This window comes from Scyliorhinus torazame, chromosome 1 (genome assembly GCF_047496885.1).
Source record: "Scyliorhinus torazame isolate Kashiwa2021f chromosome 1, sScyTor2.1, whole genome shotgun sequence".
Taxonomy (NCBI): domain Eukaryota; kingdom Metazoa; phylum Chordata; class Chondrichthyes; order Carcharhiniformes; family Scyliorhinidae; genus Scyliorhinus; species Scyliorhinus torazame.
This window is the reverse complement of record NC_092707.1, coordinates 242116570-242140135: the sequence shown is the minus strand read 5'-3', so window position 1 is coordinate 242140135 and position 23566 is coordinate 242116570. Positions and strand designations below refer to the sequence as shown.

Genomic DNA, 23566 nt, shown 5'->3' with positions numbered 1-23566 from the left:
TCAGGAACGGAGAATCCAGCCCTGAATATTACTTAAACAGAAAATGACTGTAGAATTCTGAGGGGTAGAGGGATCTTGGTTTTCTAGTGCAGAGTAAGCAAGTACAGCAAGTAATCAAGAAGACTAGTGGAATGGTATCCTTTATTATGAGAGGAATTGAAAATAAAATTAAGGATGTTATGCTTCTGTTATACAGGGTATTGGTAAGTCCACATTTTGAATAGTGTGTGTAGTTTTGGACTCCTTGGGCGGGATTCTCCGACCCCCCGCCGGGTCGGAGAATCGCCGGGGGCTGGTGTGAATCGCGCCCCCGCCGGTTGCCGAATTCTCCGGCACTGGATATTCGGCGGGGGCAGGAATCGCGCCGCGCCGGTTCGGGTGGGCCGAAGTCCCGCTGCTGGAATGCCTGTCCCGCCGGTGTGGATTAAACCACCTCTCTTACCGGCGGGACAAGGCGGCGCGGGCGGGCTCCGGGGTCCTGGGGGGGGCGCGGGGCGATCTGGCCCCGGAAGGTGCCCTGGCCCGCGATCGGGGCCTACCGATCCGATCCGCGGGCGGGCCTGTGCCGTTGGGGCACTCTTTTCCTTCCGCCTTCGCCATGGTCTCCACCATGGCGGAGGCGGAAGAGACCCCCTCCACTGCACATGCGCGGGGATGCCGTGAGCGGCCGCTGACACTCCCGCGCATGCGCCGCCCGGCAATGTCATTTCCGCACCAGCTGGCGGGGCACCAAAGGCCTTTCCTGCCAGCTGGCGGGGTGGAAATCAGTCCGGCGCGGGCCTAGCCCCTCAAGGTGAGGACTCGCCCCCTCAAGATGCGGAGGATTCCGCACCTTTGGGGCGGCGTGATGCCGGACTGATTCGCGTTGTTTCTGGCGCCGGTCAGCGGACATCGCGCTGATTGCGGAGAATTACGCCCCTTATTTGAGGAAGGTGTAAATGCTTTGAAGGTGGTTCAGAGGAGATATAATAGAATGGTACCTTGGATGAGTGAATTGTCTAATGAGAAGAAATGGAACAGATTGGGCTTGTTTCCATGGAGTTTAGAAGAGTGGGGATGACTTGATAGAGCGTATAGGATCCTGAATCGTCTTGACAAGGTGAATGTGGAAAGGGTGTTTCCTCTTGTGAGCGAGTCCAGAACTAGGAGGCACTTAAAAGTCTCCTTTATAGGACAGATATGAGGAGATTATTTTCTCTCAAAGGGTTGCAAGGCTTTGGAATTCTGTCTCAAAAGGCGGTGTAATCGGAGTCATTGAATATTTTAACGTGAAGTTAGATATATTCTTGTTAGCCAAGAGAATCAAAGGTTTTTGGGGATAGATGGGAATTTGGAACCGGAAACATAAACAAATCAGCCACAATCTTACTGAATGGCAGAGCAAGCTCGAGGGGCTGAATGGCCTACTTCTGCTCCTATTTCCTATGTTTGTGTAACTCCTTTTGCTAGAGAGGACTGATGTGGCACCTGTACCCTGTTTGGGAAAACTACCTTTCTGGGTGAGGCCTGCACAAATTGACCCGATTTAATATCAAATACGTGATCTTATTGAAGAGCTCATATGAAATTAAAATGTGACAAATAAACCCAAAAGCTAAGTTCATTTGACTGCGCCTGAATTTATTTATTTTAAATGTATTAGAACATAGAACAGAGAACAATACAGCGCAGTACAGGCCCTTCGGCCCACAATGTTGCACCGAAACAAAAGCCATCTAACCTACACTATGCCATTATCATCCATATGTTTATCCAATAAACTTTTAAATGCCCTCAATGTTGGCGAGTTCACTACTGTAGCAGGTAGGGCATTCCACGGCCTCACTACTCTCTGCGTAAAGAACCTACCTCTGACCTCTGTCCTATATCTATTATCCCTCAGTTTAAAGCTATGTCCCCTCGTGCCAGCCATATCCATCCGCGGGAGAAGGCTCTCACTGTCCACCCTATCCAACCCCCTGATCATTTTGTATGCCTCTATTAAGTCTCCACTTAACCTTCTTCTCTCCAACGAAAACAACCTCAAGTCCATCAGCCTTTCCTCATAAGATTTTCCCTCCATACCAGTATTATTTCAATTTTATGTGGCCATATCCTGATTTTGGTCAGTCTTTGAAATGGGCGACACCAGTGCACCCTTATCTTTAATATTTAATGGCATTCACATGGAAATTAATGATCCTGGATTGGCAGACATGATAACCCATTGCTAAACAAAGAATTTCTTTGTCCATTAAACATCAATGCAACAGCGAGACCTTTTCTTCAACAATCAGACCAAAAACCAACAAATTAATTCCTGCAGAAAATAAAAGTTTTCATTAGTAGACGAGTTATGTACATCATGTCTGAGGCAGGTCCTTGGTTCATTGTCATCGCTTCATCCGGAGCCGTTTTCTTGGCAGCTTTTGTCAGCTGCGGTTTGTCTTCCGCTTTCAGGTGAGAGGCAGGAATGGGACTCGAACCTATGTTGCTGGCATTATACCAAACCACATGCTAGCCATCTGGCCAACTAAACTAACCAACCCTCCTAGTTACATAATATTTTACTAAAAATGAACAAATGAAGAGATTTATTTTTGTGACAGTCCGTCCGGAAAGGTCAAATCCGTACAGGTCAGTACCAGAAGGTGCTCTGGACTACTTCCTGTTGTCCACAGGATGAATGCCTATTTGATTAATGAGCTTACCATGTGTCTATCAAATTGTCAAACAGTAATTATGAATCTATCATGGTTAGCAGTCACTTATTCCTTAGAATTCATTACGCCAATTAGTTATTTATTTCAAGCAAATTATATTTTGTGGGCTAGTCGATTGTAACTTAATTTTGCATCGAGATTTCAGCACTTTTCTGAGCATTCCCAGGAAGGGGTGGAGGCTAGATATTTTACTTTCAAACGTAAAAAATTATTCTAAGCCAAGAAAACCTGACTGTGGCTTACTCTGCTGGGTTTCGGCTTCTGGGAGTGTAAGCTGTTGCATTTTATTTAACTCTCAGTAGGTACCCATCTCCTCTTGGTACTCAATATAAAAAGCACCTGCCCCAAAGTCCGGCTGGAGTTGTCTGAAAGCTGAACATTCCACAAGTTGCACTGTGCTCATACAAGGCTCTAGAAGCCCATCATATCCTTACGTGATTTGATGTTGGCATCTCTATATGTGCCATTCAGAATCGCTAATTCCATCAGCTGCATCTTCTTAAGGTTATCTTCTCCCTCTGCCTAAAAACACAATAGAAAAAAAACTTCATTTTTATCCAGTGATGACTTATATCGAAAGTTTTCAGATCAACAAAATCCAGATCTGGAAATTATTTACAAATACATGAGTGGCAGATACTCGCCCTTAAATATCATCGCATTTTATTATTTCTTTCAGTAAAATTAAGTAGTTGTAACTGTCATGGAAATTCCTGTGAAGCCACAGTGCTAGCCACTTGTGCTACCGTGCTGCCCCTTGATCAGATCTTTGAATGACTTTTTTAGGGACCCACCTACCCATACCCCAGGCACCCAGAAGCAAAAGCACCAGGGTTTCTTTGTCATGCTCCCCACATGGTGATTCCCTCACCCGCCACTTGGTTACTATCAACAGCGATAGGATACTGTCGTGAAGTGGGCATTAATTTCCAATTTAAAGGCCTCAATTGGCAGAAGGATGTTCACAGGCTTTCCTGCCATGGGATTGGGATGGAGGCGCGAAGACTGTGAGATCCCAACCCTCACACACAATTAAATCACACCAAATTCGCCACATGGAAGGGTAAAATATTCCTTGCCATGGCATTACTTTGGAGAAGAATATTCACAAGTATTCTAGCTGATATTTATTCCTCACCCATCAATAAGAACAAATTATCTGATCACTGGCTTGTGTGGGCCCTTGCTGAAAATGGCTGAAGTGTTTCCCTACATTAGAACAATTAGTGCACTTCAGAAGTATATCATGGCTGTAAACACTTTTGAGATATTCTGAGGTCAGGTCATGGAAGGCATTACAGAACATTAAGTTTTCCATCTTCTTTTTTTTACATCCTACTTTTAAAAAATAATTAGTTGTCCTGCATAGAATCTCTGTGGGTAGAGTTGAGGAATCGTAAAGTTAAAAGACCCTGATGGGAGTTATGTACAGGGACCCCAGCAGTAGTCAGGATGTGGGGCAGAAAATAAATCAGGAGATAGAAAAGGCATGTAAAAAAGGCAATATTACAATAATCATGGGGTCTTCAATATGCAGGTGGACTGGGAAAATCAGGATGGTAGTGGATCCCAAGAAAAGGAATTTGTGAAATGTCTAAGATTTTTTTTTGGAGCAGCTTGTGACAGACCCTACTAGGGAACAGGCCATTCTGGATTTGGTGATGTGTAATGAGGCAGACTTGATTCGGGAACTTAAGGTGAAGGAACCCTAAAGGGAGCAGTGACCAAAATATGATAGAATTTACCCTGCAGTTTGAGAGGCAGAAGCTGAAATCAGATGTAACGGTATTACAATTAAATAAGGGTAACTACAAAGACATGAGGGAGGAGCTGGCCAGAGTTGATTGGAGAAGGAGCCTAGCAGGGAAGACAGTGGAACAGCAATGGCAGGAGTTTTTGGGGGTTATTAGGGAGGCACAACAGAAATTCATCCCAAAGAGGAGGAAACATTCTAAGGGGAGGACAAGGCATCCATGGCTGATAAGGGATGTCAAGGACAGCATAGAAGCTAAAGAAAAAGCAAAGAAAGTGGTGAGGATTAGTGGGAAGCCAGAGCATTTGGAAGCCTTTAAAAGCGAGCATAGGACAGCTAAAAAAATAATAAGGGGGGGGGGAGGGGAAATATGAAGTGAGTGCAAGCTAGCTAGTAATATAAAGGAAAATAGGAAGAGTTTTTTTCCAATATATAAAAGGTAAGAGAGCGGCAAAAATAGACATTGGACCACTGGAAAATGTGGCTGGAGTAGTAATAATAGGAAACAAAGAAATGGCAGATGAACTGAATAGTTACTTTGCATCAGTCTTCACGGTGGAAGACACCAGTGGGATGAGGAGAACCAGGGGGCAGAGGTGAATGCAGTGAGCATTACTGAGGAGAAGGTGCTGGGGAAACTGAAATGTCTGAAGGTGGATAAGTCACCTGGACCTGATGGACTACACCCTAGGGTACTAAAAGATATAACTGAGGAAATTGTGGAGGCATTGGTGATGATCTTTCAGGAATCGCTGGAGGCAGGAAGGTCCCAGAGGACTGGAAAGTGGCTAATGTAACACCACTGTTTAAGAAGGGAGGGAGGCAGAAGTCAGGACATTATAGGCCGGTTAGCCTGACTTCGGTCATTGGTAAGATTTTAGAGTCTGTTATTAAAGATGAGATCGCAAAGTACTTGGTAGTGCATGGTAAAATAGGACTGAGTCAGCATGGCTTTGTCAAAGGGAGGTCGTGTCTGACAAATCTGTTAGAGTTCTTTGAGGAGGTAACAAGGAAGTTAGACAAAGGAGAACCAGTGGATGTGATTTATTTAGATTTCCAGAAGGCCTTTGACAAGGTGCCACATAAGAGACTGTTAATTGAGTTAAAAGCCCATGGTGTTAAGGGTAAGATCCTGGCATGGATAGAGGATTGGCTGACTGGCAGAAGACAGAGTGGGGATAAAGGGGTCTTTTTCAGACTGGCAGCCGGTGACTAGTGGTGTACCTCAGGGGTCTGTGCTGGGACCACAACTTTTCACAATATATATTAATGATCTGGAAGAAGGAACTGAAGGCACTGTTGCTAAGTTTGCAGATGATACAAAGATCTGTAGAGGGACAGGTAGTATTGAAGAAGCAAGGGGGCTGCAAATGGATTTGGACAAGCTAGGAGAGTGGGCAATGAAGTGGCAAATGAAATATAATGTGGAAAGGTGTGAGGTTATGCACTTTGGAAGGAGGAATTTAGGCATAGACTATTTTCTAAATGGGTAACTGCTTAGGAAATCAGAAGCACAAAGAGAATTGGGAGTCCTTGTTCACGATTCTCTTAAGGTTGTGCAGGTTTAGTCGGCGGTTAAGAAGGCAAATGCAATGTTCGCATGCATGTCAAGAGGGCTAGAATACAAGACCAAGGATGTACTTCTGAGGCTGTGTAAGGCTCTGGTCAAACCCCATTTGGAGTATTGTGAGCAGTTTTGGGCCCCGTATCCAAGGAAGGATGTGCTGGCCTTGGAAAGGGTCCAAAGAAGGTTCACAAGAATGATTCCTGGAATGAAGAACTTGTCGCATGAGGAACAGTTGAGGACAAATAGTCTGTACTCGTTGAAGTTTGGAAGGATGAGGGGGATCTTATTGAAACTTACAGGATACTGCGAGGCCTGGGAGGCCTGGATAGAGTGGACGTGGAGAGGATGTTTCCATTTGTAGGAAAACCTAGAACCAGAAGGCACCATCTCAGACTAAAAGGACGGTCCTTTAAAACAGAGATGAGGAAGAATTTCTTCAGCCAGAGGGTGGTGAATCTGTGGAACTCTTTGCCGCAGAAGGCTGTGGAGGCCAAATCACTGAGTGTCTTTAAGACAGAGATACATAGGTTCTTGATTAATAAGGGGATCAGGAGTTATGGGAGAAGGCAGGAGAATGGGGATGAGAAAATATCAGCCATGATTGAATGGCGGCGCAGACTCGATGGGCCGAGTGGCCTAATTCTGCTCCTCTGTCTTATGGTACTGAAACAAGGATCCATTTCTACCCATGATAATATTCATATTGATGGTAATGTAACTAACTTAAAAGAATTACAACTGTCATTGACAAATGGATTTTCATGGAACCATAGAATCCCTACAGTGCAAAAGGAGGCCATTCAACCCATGGACTCTGCACCGACCACCCCTGAAAGAGCACCTGACCCAAGCCCCCCCCCCCCCCCATCCTATACCCGTAATCCCACCTAATCTTTGGACACCAAGGGGCAACTTAGCACTTAACCTGCCCATTTTTGGACTGTGGGAGGAAACCGGAGCACCTGGAGGAAATCCACACAGACATAGGGAGAATAGTGGTGTACCTCAGGAGCACGTGCAAACTCCACCCAGTCATCCAAAGTTGAAATAAAATCCAGATCCCTGGCACTGTGAGGCAGTAGTGCTCACCACAGTGCCACCATGTCACCCCTTTTGAGGCGTCATGCTCGCCCTTAACTGTTGCTAGGAGGATGACTGAATTGGCCATCCCCGAGGGTATTGACTTAATGGCCAGAATCCTCCAGTCGTTCACTGGTGGCAGGATTCTCTGGTCCCTCTGGCAGCACAACCCAGCCTTTGGGTTTCTCAGTGATAGTGGCGGGAACAGAGAATCCCATCATCAGCGAACACCACACCCCCTCCCATCGCTGAGAAACACACGGCCGGGAGGCCAGAGAATCCCATCCAATGCTGCAGTTGATGTTGTGCACCTTGTCCACTTCTCTGATCCTGGCCGTATGCAACATCCGGACAAAAGATTTGAACCTCACAAGCTCCACAAACAATGATTCTGCGTACAAATGAGAATATTTTGAACTAACCGCATGACTCTTGGTTTCACTTCCAAATTGTATGGCAAAATGGCAAAACCATTCCAGTAAAGTCGCACCATTCAATTCACTTGCATAATGTGCTATTTCGAGCCACACAAGTGACCTTTGTTTGCAGAAAAATTACACATCGCATTAACTGAAATATTTTCTTGTTTTAAACTGAAATAAACCACACGTACGAATACCCAGCGTGGAGCATATATGAGGAGAGCAAAGTACTGCAGATGTTGGAAATCCTCAGCAGGCCAGGCATCATTTGTGGAAAAAGAGGCAATGATTTCCAGCTGCATTGCGCCTGGTGCTAATCTTCCTATGTGGGGAAAACAGCAGGAGGTACAAAATGGGATCCGCACCAGGCGCCAAATGGGATCCGCACCAGGCCTGCTGCAGCTGACGTGATCTTGTTCATGTCCTCATTGGGCATGAACCAGGTTAGCATAATATTAACTGCATTAACATATTCAAAATCAGCTTCAAGCCGAATTCTCCTGGCTTCCGCTTTTCACCCACTTGCCAGTGCAACTTGTGCTGGCGGGATTCACTACCGGTCTCCACGACTGGAGACCAGACGTGATGACCATGCCGGGGGGCTTTGAGGACATAGTAGCCCCTGGGTGGTTGGGGATATTGCAGGGCAGTGCTATGGCACTGTCCCCAGGGGGCAATGTCAGGTTGGCACTGCCAAGAGGCGGCATGAAATGGATAGGGCAGGGCTTGAAGGGGACATTTCATGAACCCACAGCAGGGTGTCGCTTACCTGGGGGGTGGAGGTGAGCACTGTTACCGGTGATTTGGGGGGCCACTGAAGGCCGATTCAGGAGATCTTACATTGAAACATGGAAAATAGGAGCAGGCATCTGGCCCTTTGAGCTTGCTCCACTATTCCACTCAATGGCGAAAACAGAAAATACTGGACAATCTCAGCAGGTCTGACAGCATCTGTCCTGTGATAGGATCTGAGGGGTTTAAACACAGGTCAATGCTTTTCTCTTTCCAGGAATGGACACATGGGGCTTCCTCTGTCTAAGCCAGCTCTTTTGTGCATGTTTGGATCAAGGCTGTAGTGACATCAAGAACTGAGCAGCCCTAGTGGAACGAAAACTAAGCATCAGTGAGCAGGTTATTGCTGAGCAAAGGTAAGGCAAAGTTGCCATAGTCCCAGATGAACATAGGCTGCTTTCCCCTTTAAGGGGGAGAGCTGACTGGCGGTGATTACCCCGAGGCTCGCCACACCTCAGGCGAGGGGAAAGGTTGAGAAGGCGGGCCATCATAAATAACCTCAGCTGGTACGGGAATTGAACCCGCACTGCTGGCTTCACTCTACATTACGAACCAACTGTCTAGCCAACTGAGCTAACCCATCACCATTGATGACTAGATGTGGCAGGACTGCACAGCTTAGGTATGAACTGTTGGTTATGGGATCACTCTATTTCATGCTGCGTCCACCGTTTGGCACTGAAGTAACCCTGTGTTGTAGCTTCATTGTTAGGTGTGCCTGCTGTTGCTCCTGGAATGCCCTCCTGCAATTGAACAAAAGTTGATCCCCTGGTTTGATGGTAATGGTAGAGTGAAGGATATGCTGGCCATGAGGCTACAGATTGTGGCTGATGTAAATTATGCTGCTGCTCATGGCCCATAGCACCTCATGGGTACCCAATTTTGAGTTGCTAGATCTGTTCAAAATCAATCCCATTAAGCATTGTGCTAGTGCCAAACAACACAATGGGGAGTATCCTTATTGGTGGGACTTGTCTCCACTATGACGGTGCATTCCTCCCGATATTGGCATGAATAGATGCATCTGAGACAGGGAGGTTCATTCCAAAATCTTACACTTAATATTTTTCTATGTTGAACTGCAACTGCCCAATCTCTGACCCTGTCTATATCCTACCAGTCTATGTCCTGCTCCAGTGTTTTATATCCGGGACTCACTCGCCCTTGGGCCTGGGAGGTCTGGAGGTTAATACCACTGAGGGGGAGTTTTGAATGGCTCGGAAAGTGGTCTGATGCGCTACTTCTCGGCCATGTCTAATACATCCTAGACTGGGTATTGCGTAATGCGAAAGGAATAATAGCAATCTAGGTGTGCGAGGCCTCTTGGGGATGAGCGACCACGATATGATAGAATTCTTCATCAATATGGAGAGTGGCGTACTTGATTTTGAGACTGGAGAACTGAATCTAAATAAAGGCAACTACAATGGTATGAGGTGTGAGTTGGCAATGATAGATTGGGGAATGTTATTTAAAGGGATGTGGTGGATAAGCAATGGCAAATATAGAATACATGGGTGAACTGCAACAATTGTTCACTCCTGACTGGCGCAAAAATAAAATGGGAAATGACGCCAAACCATGGTTTACGAGGGAAATTAGAGATAGTATTAGGTCCAAGGAAGAGGCATCCAAATTGGCCAGAAAAACAGCAGTCTGGAGGATTGGGAGCAGTTTAGAATTCTACAGAGGAGGACAAAGGGATTGATGAACAAGGGAGGGATTGATGAACAAGGCAAAATAAGAGTATGTGAGTAAGCTCACGGGGAACATAAAATTTGACTGTAAAAACTTCTATACATATGTGAGGATAAAACGATTGATGAAGACAAAGGGTCCCTTACAGTCAGAAACAGGGAAATTTATAAAGGGGAACAAAGAAATGGCTGACCAACTAAATATATACTTAGTCTTCTCAAAGGAGAACACAAATGACATACCAGAAATGTTGGAGAATGCAGGGTTTAGTGAGAGGGAGGAACTGAAGGAAATCAGTATTAGTAGGAAAATGATGTTGGGGAAATTGATGGTATTAAAGACTGATAAATCCACAGGGCCTGATAGTCTGCATCCCAGAGCATTTAGGTGGCCCTAGAAATAGTAGATCCATTGGTGGTCATCTTCCAAGATTCTGTAGACTCTGGAACAGCTCCGACAGATTGGAGGGGAGCTAATGAAACTCCACTATTTAAAAAGGAAAGTAGAGAGAAAACGGAATTGCAGCCCAACGTTGGTAGTGGGGAAAATGCTAGAGTCCATTAAAAGATTTAATCGCAAAGTGCTTGGAAGACAGTGGCAGAATTGAACAAAGGGAGCATGGATTTACCAAAGGGAAATCATGCTTAACAAATCTACTGGAATTCTTAAAGAATTTAACTAGTAGTTAATGATGGGGAGCCAGTGGATGTGGTTTATTTGAACTTTCAGAAGTCTTTCAACAAGGTCCCACATAAGAGATTAGTATGTAAAATTATAGTGCCTGAGATGGGTCTAGTGTATTGAGATGAATAGAAAACTGGTTGGCAGACAGGAAACAAAAAGTAGGAAGAAACGGGCCTTTGTCTAAGTGGCAGGCAGTGACAAATGGGGTACCGCAAGGATCAGTGCTGGGATCCCAACTATTCAAAATATATATTAAGGATTTAGATGAGGGAACTAAATGTAATATCTCCAAATTTGCAGATGGCACAAAGCTGGGTGGGAGGGTGAGCTGGGTGGGAGGGTGAGCTGAGTGGGAGGGTGAGCTGTGAGGAGACTGCAGAGATGCTTCAGTGCGATTTGGACAAATTGAGTGGGTGGACGAATGCAGTATAATGTGGAAAAATGTGAAGTTATCCACTTTGGTAGCATAAACAGGAAGGCAGATTATCTGAATGGCTATAGATTAAGAAACTGGAATGGAAAATGAGACTTGGGTGCCCCTTTACACCAGTCGCTGAAAGTAAGCATGCAGGTGCAGCAGGCGGTAAAGAAGGCAACTGGTACGTTGGCCTTCATAACAAGGGGATTAAAGTACAGTAGCAGGGGATGTCTTGCTGCAGTTATACAGGTCTCCTTATCTAAGATGATGTTCTTGCTCTCGAGGGAGTGCAGCAAAGGATTATCAGACTGTTTCCTGGGATGGTCGGACTGATATATGAGGACAGATTGAGTCAGTTAGGATTATATTTGCTGGGAGTTTAGAAGAATGAGGGGGATCTCATAGAAACCTGTAAATTAACAGGACTAGATAGGGTAGGTGCAGGAAGAATGTGGCCGATGGTGGTGGTGTGGGGGTGTCCAGAACCAGGGGTCACAGCCCGAGGGGAGACCATTTTGGACTGAGGTGAGGAGAATATATTCACCTCGTGAGTGGTTAGCCTGTGGAATTCTCTACCACAGAGATCAGTTGAGGTCATAACATTGTATGTTTTCAAGAAGGCTGTCGCTCTAGAAGCTGAAGGGATCAGAGGACGTGGGGGAAAGTGGGAACAGGTTATTGTAGTTGGTGATCAACCCTGATCAAACAACATTTCTAGTTTGGTGGGGAGAGTGAAAGCTGATCTGGCAAGGTGGGAAGGTCTCCCTCTGTCACTGGCGGGTTGGGTACAGGCGGTTAAAATAAACGTGTTGCCGCGATTTCTGTTTATTTTTCAATGCCCGCCGATTTTCCTGCCAAAGGCTTTTTTCAGAGAGATTGAGGGAAAGATTACTTCGTTCATATGGGGAGGGAGGGTGGCCAGAGTTAGAAATGTGCTGCTACAGAGGGAAAGGCAGGCAGAGGGTTTGGGTCTTCCAAACCTGATATATTACTACTGGGCGGCGAATGTGGAGAAGGTGCGGAGCTGGGTCAGAGGGGTTGATTCCCAGTGGATCAGAATGGAGGAGAGTTTGTGCAGGGGGTTGGGATTGAAAGCACCTGCAACAGCGCCGCTCCCGATAACCCCGGTGAAATACTCAGGGAGTCTGGTAATAATAGCTTCATTGAGAATTTGGAGGCAGTTTCACCAACACTTCGGGTTGGGGGCAGGGTCAAGGGAAATGCCGATTCGGGGGAACCACAGATTTGAGCCAGGGAGGTGGGATGGAAATTTTCGGAAATGGGAGGAGGAGGGGATTAAGACACTAAAAGATTTGTTTCTTAGGGGTCGGTTTGCAGGATTGAAGGAGCTGGAAGCGAAGTATGGGATGGAGCAGAGAGAAATGTTTAGATACGTGCAGGTTCGAGATTTTGCCAGAAAGGAGATACAGAGCTTCCCGGTGGAGCCGGCCTCCACATTGCTGGAGGAGGTGCTGACGACAGGGAGACGGGAGTAGTGTCAGCGGTTTACGGAGCTATTTTGGAAGAGAAGGCACCTCTGGAAGGGATCAAAGCAAAGTGGGAGGAAGAGTTGGGAGAAGATATGGAGGAGGGGTTCTGGTGTGAGGTGCTCTGGAGAGTGAGTGCCTCCACCTCGTGCGCGATGTTGAGGCTGATACAGCTGAAGGTGGTGTACAGAGCACACCTCACGAGGGCGAGGATGAGCCAATTCTTTGAAGGAGTAGAAGATGTGTATGAACATTGCCGGGGGGGGGGGGGGGGGCGCTAATCACGTTCATATGTTTTGGTCCTGTCCAAAGCTAGAGGATTACTGGAAGGAGGTTTTTAGGGTAATTTCTGAAGTAGTGCATGTGAAACTGGACCCGGGCCCCTGGGAGACCATATTCGGGGTGTCGGACCAGCCAGGGTTGGAAACGTTTGCGGAGGCAGATGTTGTAGCCTTCGCCTCGTTGATCGCCCGAAGGCGCATCCTGATGGGATGGAGAGCAACCTCTCCACCCTGTGCCCTGGCTTGTCGGGGGGGGGGGGGATCTGTTGGAATTCTTGACTCTTGAGAAGCTTATGTTTGAACTGAGGGGAAGGATGGAGGGGTTCTACAATTCATGGGCATTATTCATCATGCACTTTCAAGAACTGGATAACATCGAACATTAGTTGGGGCGTGTGGGTGGGAGGGTTGGGGGGAGGGGGGCGATGTGTGTTAATGGTGACTATGGGTGATCCCTAATTCCTTTTTGTCATTTGTTTGTGTGAACATGCGGGCTAATGTTTGGGGTTTGGGGGAAGGATGGGATCGTTGTTATTGATATGGGGATTGACATATTTGTTACTGATTATTGTTTGTTGTTGGTGGGTGTAAATTTGGGAGAAAATGTGAAAAAGGACGAGAATAAAAATATTTTTAAAAAATGAATGGCGGAGCAGGCACGAAGGGCTGAGTGGCCTATTCCTACTCCTATTTTCTATGTTTTTATACTCCAGCTGCCCCGGACCTCGCTGTTGCTGCATTGAATCATAGAAAGGTTACAGCACAGGAGGCAGCCATTTGGCCCATCTTGTCCATGCCAGCCACAGGACACCCAGGTACCCTATCTAATCCCACCTTCCTGCATTCGGTCCATAGCCCTCTATCTTACAGCATTTAAAGTGCAGATCCAGGTACTTTTTAAAAAGCATTTCAGGTTTCTGCCTCCACAACCAACTCGGGCAGTGAATTCCAGGCTCCCATTACCCTCTGCATAAAAAAGGTCTTCCTCGTGTCCCCTCTACACCTTCTCCGCAATACAAGCCATCAAAAAGCATAACAGAAAACAAAGGGGAAGATTGGAACAATAAAATATTTTAATGTATATAAACTTTATAAAGAGGTAGATGTGTATTGTTATGATGTTTATTGAAGATCAAACTAAGATGGCTTGAGATTAATTTTATTGTGGATAAAGACTATATTTAAAAACCATAATTCCTTTCTCTTAAGCATGAAAGGTGATTCTAACATATTATGTCTGCATCTACACTGCTGGAGGAAGCACCAACAACTTCAGGAATCAAACATTTATCTGTGTTGGCAGGTGGGAAGGGAAGAGGAAGGACAGCTGTATAAGCACAAGCATTTTGCTTTACAATAAAATTCTGGAAATTCCTGATGCACTTGCACAAGAATGGTCGTAGCTGCCCATAACCAGTTACACACTCAGGTCACAGTCTTCTGCAACTTAAATAGACATGTTATTACTTTAGAGGCTTAGGGTCAGCCTACTCTAAAAATGAACTGTCATATCACAAAGGACCCTAAAGTGAAGATGCATTGCAATAATGGGGCTCAAACTGTATCAGTACAATTGCAATTTTCATTCATTTATTTAAAAAATTTAAACATGATAGAATGGCGGAGCACTCGATGGGCCGAATGGCCCAATTCCACTCCTATATCTTTTGAACTGATGTTAAAAAAGTTATCGTGCCAGTTCAACTTCTAAAGCAATTACTTCATTGTGTTGCAGATTATGTAATTTGTCTTCACTGAATAAAAACATGGCAAATGGTCTCACAAGATATCACTGAATAATAGAAATGTTTACCCGTTATGAATGGGAAAAACAACAAATCCAAGATTGATTAAAATGTGTTAGCTACATAATATAGGGGAAGTACGAAACCATTTTCATGGAAAATTATATTCAAAGCACCAAGTGTATTTTACTATTAATTACAACTTAAAACAAAAATTTTGACAATAGTAGTAATGCTTGATTCCCCCTGGTCCTCTGCAGCTTCAAAGCACTTTCCACTTAAAAATTGTGGTGCCTTCCACTTCTACAGCAGGGTCATCAAAAGTTGACAACGGCAACATCCTTCTTTCCAAACCCTTCGATTGAATAAAAGGTAAAGCCAAAGCAACCCAGAAAACAGCTGCAACTCAAAAAAGGACATAATACTCTGGCATGTAGCGAAACTATGAGCTTCCATTCCATTTAGTCAGGCTCCTAGTAGCCTGATTGAGCTTGCCAGCAATATCTCAAACAATTTCAGACAGGGCTTCCCTGTATAAATATATTACTCTCAATAACTGGCGTAGGGGACTTTGCTACCACTATGGGCGCGATTCTCCAGCGACGTTGTGCTTTAGCGGGAGAACAACGCTGCCAGAGAATCTCGGGAGAGCCCTCTCGCGGGCTTCCCAGCAGCCTCCGCACCTTGCAGGATTCACCCAAGTCTTGCGAGGCGTCCTATTCGGGACTCGGACCGAAAGGGGTGGGACCAAACGGCGGTCCCAGAAGTAGGTCTTAAACTTACTTAAGACCTATTCACGAGGGATACACCGGCCTCCCTCGATTCTCTGGCCTCTCCAGGGAGGTTGCAGCCAGGCACCAATCAGTACTGGTCCACAAGAACGTAGACCAGGCGGAAGGTCACTCAGGAGTCTCCCGGGCCATCAGAGAGCCCTGAGTGGTCAGGGTCAATGCAGGGTGGGCCCCTGGCCCTCCCCCTGGAACATGGGCACCTTGGCACTGCCACCCTGGCACTGCCAAGGTGTCTGGGTGGCACTGCCAACTGCCTAGAGGATTGCTTGGGTGTCAGTGCAAGGGTGCCCAAATGCCAGGGTAGCGCTGCCAAGAGTCAGGGCCTGAGGGGGGCCATGCCCACGAAACTAGGGTGGGGGGGGGTTGAAGGATGGGGGTGTGCAAGGCAGGTAAGTAGGAGCCTCTGGGAGGTTGAGGGTGTGACGGGTGGAGTCCTGGAAGGGAGGGGGTACTGTACGGGGGATTGCAGGGGCCTGAAGAGGGAGGCCCCCCCAGGGACCCCATAACGAGGTAACCTCACTTGGGGGTTGTGGGATAGTGCCCATGTGTGTGGGGGATGTAACCCACATGCTCACTGAGAGATCGGGGCACCCTTTGAAAATGGTGGCCCGATTCAGCTCCCCAATGGCAAAAGAAATTCTAAGTGTAGGCTAAACCAGTGAGAATCTCCCCAGGGTACAAAAACAATGACTAAGTGTCATTGAATAGCAGTGGAGAACTCGCTGGCTGGGGGAAACGCTCCGAAAAACCTGGCACAAATGAACTTTGGGAGAATCACACCCTATGCATTTTTTAAACAAAAGGCGCAATTCTCCCTAAAAATAGCAGAGTTTATGATTGCACACATCACACCACTTTAGTGACTCCAGTGAAATTATTCCAGCATTATTTCAAACAAATAGTTTTGTAGCAATGATCTTGTCACATTAACAACTTGACTGGAACACAGAAAACTGCAAGGAACTATAGAATGTGATCCCCAAAACACAAACAAAATCCCAGAATTGCCTGATAAAAATGCATCATGATTTATTCAGTCGGCGTAAGCCAGGAACTCTGATGAGTGTAACAGGGTTCTATGCAGAGTTAAAATGTACATTTTTGCCAATGAGGTTTTTTTCTATGCAGATTAAAGATTTGGGTCAGCATTTTATTTCAGAGCCAGAATTGTCATCTTGCACTGACCAAGATACATTCTTGTGCCCTCCTGTGCACCCCCCCCCCCCCCCCCACCCTCAGTCAAAGGTATTCATGGTTTCTGAGAACACAAAGAAATTATTTAGTCCAGCATGCCAGTGCTCCTTAAAATCCAGACCCTTAAAAGTGGCAGCACAGGTGGAAATGGTGGTAAAGAAAGCATATGGCATGCTTGCCTTCATCGGGCGGGGTATCGATTATAAAAGCTCAAAAATTGTTACAGTTATATAGAACGTTGGTCAGGTCAGATTAAAGTCCAGAAAGACGTGCTGTTAGGTAATTTGGACATTCTGAATTCTCCCTCAGTGTACCCAAACAGGCGCTGGAGAGTGGCGACTAGGGGATTTTCACAGTAACTTCATAGCAGTGTTAATGTAAGCCTACTTGTGACAATAATAAAGATTATTATTATTTAGAATACTGTGTCCAATTCTGGTCACCACACTATCAGAAGAACATGGAGGCTTTGGACAGAATACAGAAAAGGTTTACCAGGATGTTGCTATGAGGAGAGATCGAATAAACTGGGATTGTTCGTCCTAGAAAGATGGAGGCTGAGGGTCGACCTGATGGAAGTTTATAAAATTATGAGGCGTATAGATAGGGTGAACAGTTGAAGACTTTTTCCCAGGGTGGAAATGACAATTACAAGGGTGCACAAGTTCAAGGTGAGGGGGGGGAGGGGGAAGTGTTTTACACAGAGGATGGTGGTGGCCTGGAATGAACTGCCAAGTGAGGTGGTTGAGGCAGATGTGTAGGCGACCTTTAAGACTTATCTAGATATACACATGAACAGATGGGGTGTAGAAGGATATAGGCGGTTGGTCTAGATCGGACACGTGATCGGAGCAGGCTTGGTGGGCCGAAGGGCCAGTTCCTGAGCTGCACTGTTCTTTGTTGTTGTTGCTGGCTCTCTGAAAGTACTTTCCAATTTTTGTCACATGACCCTGCAACTAGTTCTTTTCAAATACGTATCCAATCGTTTTTTAAAAGTTTCTATGGAATCTGGTTCAACCATATTTTCAGATAGTGCATTCCAGAGCATGACAGAACATAACAGTCCCCAGCACAGAATAATTAGTCTTCGGTTCCCATTAGATCTTCTAGCAATTATTTAAAATCAATGACCTCTAGTTACTGACCTTTTAGTCAAAGGAAACATTTTCTCTCTCAATAATTTTGAGCACCTCTATTAGGTCTCGCCATAACCTTCTCTGCTTTTAAGAAAAGCAGTCCCAGCTTTTCCAACCTTCCACATAACTGAACTCCCTCGTCCTTCATATCATCTTGGTATTATGAAACATGGAGCTAACAAACCATTTTCTGAGAAGAGTCTGATCACTTGAGTGAGGATCAATGGGGGTTCTGTTTCATTTCACCTTTGATGTCATTCATTCAAACCACCTGGTAACCAAGAATCCAATTATGGTTCAGAGTGAGAACTTTGAACAAAATTGAAATTAAACGATTTTTTGATGGAACTTTTTCCAGCTACTTAAGGAGTTTTCTAACTCGCATTTATAGATTATATGGTACTGCCTGTAAAATATTATCCAAGAACACAACTTTTGCAATTATTGATATCTGTGATTCGCATGACATTGTGACTCCCATATCACTTTAATGGAAGATGGCTGGCCCTGTAATTTGCAATTCTAAGTTAAAGAATTTTAAGTTTTTGGGGGGGCAATTTAACGTGGCCAATCCATCTACCCTGCACATCATTGGATTGTGGGGCCGAGACCCACACCCCACACAGACATGGGGAGAATGTGCAAACTCCACACGGACAGTGACGGTCCTTGGCGCCGTGCAGTGTTAACCACTGAGCTTCCGTGCCGCCCTGTTAAAGAATTTTTAAGGACCACGTTATTTTAGGAAAAAACTTGGGGAAGTAAAAAAAACAGTGCATTTGTAAGTTGTTTGAAGGTTTTCATGGTGAGAGCAGTAGCATTGAGGAAGTCAAATCTATGGTTACACCGTGTAAAATGTTTATCTGAAAACAGCAGTTGTTACCTTAAAGGTTTTTTAGAAGAACTGATGGGCCTCAATGTTTTGGGAAGCATACGCTGTCCATCTGCCTCTTGGGCCTGCTCCCTTCAACCCATTACTAACTAAAAATCTATCCATCTCCGCCTTAAATTTACTCAAGTCCTGGCATCCATGACACTGTGGGGTAGTGAATTCCACAGATTCAGTACCCTTTGAGAAGTAATTTCTCCTCATCTCTGTTTTAAATCTGTTACCCTTCGCTTAAAACTATGACCTCTCGTTCTAGATTGTCCCACAAGAGGAAACATCCTCTACATGTCTACTTTGTCAATCCCCTTTATTATCTTATATACCTCTATTAGATTTACTCTCATTCTTCTAAACTCAAGAGAGTTAAGACATAAACTGCTCAATCTCCATTCATAAGACAAACCCCATATCCCTGGAATCAATCTAGTGAACGTCTTCTGAACTGCTTCTAATGCAACTACATCGCTCATCAAATAAGAGGACCAAAACTGTACACAATACTCCAGGTGCGGTCTCACCAATTCCTTGTACAATTGCAGCAACACTTCCCTACTTTTATACTCTATTCCTTTAGCAATAAACACCTGAAATTCCATTTGCCTTCCTTAATATTTGCTGTACCTGCACACTAGTTTTCTGTGATTCATACATGAAGACACCCAGATCCCTCTCCACCGAAGCACTCTGAAGTTTCTCTCCATTTAGATAAGTTGCCTTTTTATTTTTCCAACCAAAACCCTAACCTATCCATATCTATTTGTAAATTTCTTATTTTCTTTTTACAACTTACTGTACCGTTTATTTTAGTTTCAATTGCAAATTTAGCTGTAGTATTTCCTATCCCTACATCCAAGTCATTAGTATAGATTTGTAAATAGTTGGGGCCCCAGGACTGAACCTTGTGGCACCCCACTAGTTACATCGTGCCAACCAGAAAAATACCTATTTATCCCAACTCTCTGCTTTCCGTTAGTTAACCAGTCCTCTATCCAAGCTACCAAATTACCCCTGATCCCATGTGATCTTACCTTGTGTATTAACCTTTTGTGCAGCAGCTTACCAAATACATTCTGGCACTGCACTCAGTCTCACATTAACTCTATATATGTGCCAGACCCTTATACTATACTTACTCAATAAACATATGATCTATCCATTCTTACACAGTTAACCTATCAGTGGCAAGAATGCCAACAAATACTGATTTATTATAAATTAAATGGCCTTGCAGCAATGCTGCATCACAGCACTGATGACCCAGATTCGATCCCAGCCCGGGTAACTGTCCATGTGGAGTTTGCATATTCTCCCTGTGTTTGCGTGGATCTCACCCCCACAACCCAAAGATGTGCGGGGTAGGTGGACTGTCCATATTAAATTGCTCCTTAATTGGAATAAAAAGAAATTGGATACTCTAAATTTATTAAAAAATAAATAAATACTAAAATGGCTTGACCAATCAATGGTAAGATCCACCCCAGATTCCCATTCTACACTATGCTTAATTACCTCTCTTTCTTATTCCAATCATTCCTCCAGATGATGGGCAGAGTATGCTTCCTGAAATGTTGAGGCTTTTCAGTTTCCCCAACATAAAAACCGCTCTTCTCAGAACAAAGTTTTCCATGGTGTAAAGTGTAAATTTGTCTTGATCAATGTTCCTCTTCGCACACTGAAAACCTTCAAACAACTTCTAAGTGCACGGTGTTCCTCAATGTTAACATCGCATCTATATCAAACTCCAGGAGAGTGGCTACACATTGAGGAGAATCCATCTGAGTGGATGGCTAAACAGCGTGGCAATGGCAATTTGAAGAGATTGGGAATTTGAACAAAAGAAAAAGGAGGTGCTAAGTACTTTAAATCAAGAAGTATATAAATAATTAGTCATTAATTTGATATTTAAGGGAATAAAATAAAATTCTCAAGAGAGGATACCAACTATAAAGGGATAAATATATGGTATACATAAACAATTAAATAATAATACGAGCAAATACACATTAAACATAAGTAGAAAATCTTTTATGGTGGATTATTGGTCCATTTTTCTTAATACCAGTCCATAATCAGTAACATAACCACTATACGACCACACCTAAATATGGTTCAGGGGTACTACAGATTTTCCTATGAATCAGCAAAGTATTGGAGTCAAATATCAGGGGCAGGATTCTGCAGGAATCGGCGGGGCGGGCAACTCCGGCGGGAAGGAGTGGCGTGAACCACTCCGTCGCGGGCCGCCCCGAAGGTGCGGAATCCTCCGCACCTTCAGGGGCTAGGCCGGCGCCGGAGTGGTTTGCGGCGCGCCGGCCAGCGGGGAAGGGGCTTGGCGCCACGCCAACCAGCGCCGAAGGGCCTCCGCCGGCCAGTGCGAGTTGGAGCATGCGCGGGAGCGCCAGCATGTGCTGGCGTCATCCCAGTGCATGCGCAGGGGGGGGTTCATCTCCGCGTCGGCCATCGCGAAGGACCGCAGCAGCCGACGCGGTGGAATAGAGTGCCCCCACGGCACAGGTCCGCCTGCGGATCGGTGGGCCCCGATCGCGGGCCAGGCCACCGTGGGGGCACGTCCCGGTGCCAGATCCCCCCGCGTCCCCCCCTCCCCGAGAACCCTGGAAGCCGCCCGCGCAGCCAGGTTCCACCGGTAAGTACCTGTTGTAATTTACGCCGGCGGGACTGACCTAAAACGGGCGGCCACTCGGCCCATCGCGGGCCGGAGAATCGCCCCGGGGGGGGGCGCTGTCAGTGGCCGCCGACCGGCGCGACACGATTCCCGCCCCCGCCAAATCCCCGGCGCCGGAGAATTCGGCAGCCGGCGGGGGTCAAAGAATCCCGCCCCATATTGCATTAGTTTTTATGTGCACAGATATGAAAAGGTTGAGAAAATGTACCAACCAGGGCTCTTCAATGGTCACCATATTAGACAATGCAGTCACAAACACTTTCCTCTCCAGTTGCTACTAATATAAACACTTGGGGAACAGCAACATGTATACAAAGAAAATCATTCTCAATTTCAGTAAGAACGCTGGAGAATTTCTCCCTGAATCTTTAAGACAATGCAATAAACTTCCAGAGTCTGTGCTTACTCATTACAAATTGCTATATACATTAAATACAGTCTTACTGTTTCTTCAGGAACATAAGTTGTAGAAAACCTTAAGGTATTTATGTAGATATTCTCTTGGTACAATGGTATTATTCATTTCAGAAAGTTGTACATAAGAACTAGGAGCAGGAGTAGGTCATCTGGCCCCTCGAGCCTGCTCCGCCATTCAATGAGATCATGGCTGATCTTTTGTGGACTCAGCTCCACCTTCCGGCCCGAACACCAGAACCCTTAATCCCTTTATTCTTCAAAAATCTATCTATCTTTATCTTAAAAACATTTAATGAAGGAGCCTCTACTGCTTCACTGGGCAAGGAATTCCATAGATTCACAACCCTTTGGGTGAAGAAGTTCCTCCTAAACTCAGTCCTAAATCTACTTCCCCTTATTTTGAGGCTATGCCCCCTAGTTCTGCTTTCACCCGCCAGTGGAAACAACCTGCCCGCATCTATCCTATCTATTCCCTTCATAATTTTATATGTTTCTATAAGATCCACCCTCATCCTTCTAAATACTTGTACAAGTGTCTTATGTTTTGGGGTGCACCTACTGTAGTGTTCAATGGTTTGATTGATCTGCGTTTGATTATGCTAGTCTCATACTGAACTGTGTACGCTTATTTGATTGTTTAAGCCTGAGTAAAGCCTAAGAGACCTAAAGTAAACAGTAGCTGTTTGAGAAAGACGTGAGTAGCCTGCATTGTAAACTTACGTGGAGTCATCTTGTAATTGAGGAGATATTTTAACACTCTGTAAATAAACGTGTTGCAGACTTGGAACCAGTGCCATCACTGCATTTCTCCAAGATAAATCAGATATATAAACTATGAAAAAGACCGTTGAGTATACAACACCAACTCTTTAATATCTAACTACAAATCTATGTATTCAACAGGTGTATAGGAAAACGGGCCCCTTTATCATCGAACTGGAAATTCATGTCTTCCGCATATTATGACAAAACACTGGGCAATACTTGGCCACAGGCAAGTTGTTAAGCTACTTTATTTTATAGCAAATTACTGTACCAATTGTCCTGATTGAAAAATGACTATCCCAAATGTACTGATTGAATTAGGTGCAACTAATCAAATTGCTGCTTAATAACACAAATAATAAACACTTTCAAAGACAAAGAACAAAGAACAAAGAAATGTACAGCACAGGAACAGGCCCTTCGGCCCTCCAAGCCCGTGCCGACCATACTGCCCGACTAAACTACAATCTTCTACACTTCCTGGGTCCGTATCCTTCTATTCCCATCCTATTCATATATTTGTCAAGATGCCCCTTAAATGTCCCTATCGTCCCTGCTTCCACTACCTCCTCCGGTAGTGAGTTCCAGGCACCCACTACCCTCTGCGTAAAAAACTTGCCTCGTACATCTACTCTAAACCTTGCCCCTCTCACCTTAAACCTATGCCCCCTAGTAATTGACCCCTCTACCCTGGGGAAAAGCCTCTGACTATCCACTCTGTCTATGCCCCTCATAATTTTGTATACCTCTATCAGGTCGCCCCTCAACCTCCTTCGTTCCAGTGAGAACAAACCGAGTTTATTCAATCGCTCCTCATAGCTTATGCCCTCCATACCAGGCAACATTCTGGTAAATCTCTTCTGCACCCTCTCTAAAGCCTCCACATCCTTCTGGTAGTGTGGCGACCAGAATTGAACAGAATTGAACCTTCTCATGGTGACACGCCATCTCTCCCTCATGTAACTTTTCTGTCAATTTTCTGGGCAAAACTACCTTACATCTTTCAGTTTCAAAAACTTGACCAACTTCCTCTGTTTTGATCTCAGTGATTTATTTTCTGTT

General features: G+C 45.1%; 1 protein-coding gene across 10 annotated transcripts in view; it reads right to left on the bottom strand.

Moving 5' to 3' along the window:
• LOC140419816 (KH domain-containing RNA-binding protein QKI) overlaps nucleotides 1–23566 on the bottom strand; it is a 746610-nt gene that overhangs the window by 42772 nt on the left and 680272 nt on the right. For all 10 annotated transcript variants that reach the window (XR_011946033.1, XR_011946034.1, XM_072503844.1 and 7 more), the window contains exon 5: nucleotides 3137–3224. Coding sequence is in view for 8 of the 10 variants with exons in the window: in XM_072503844.1 (XP_072359945.1) it covers nucleotides 3137–3224 (88 nt within the window). In the remaining 2 variants the exon portion in view is untranslated. The remainder of the gene's footprint in view (nucleotides 1–3136; nucleotides 3225–23566) is intronic.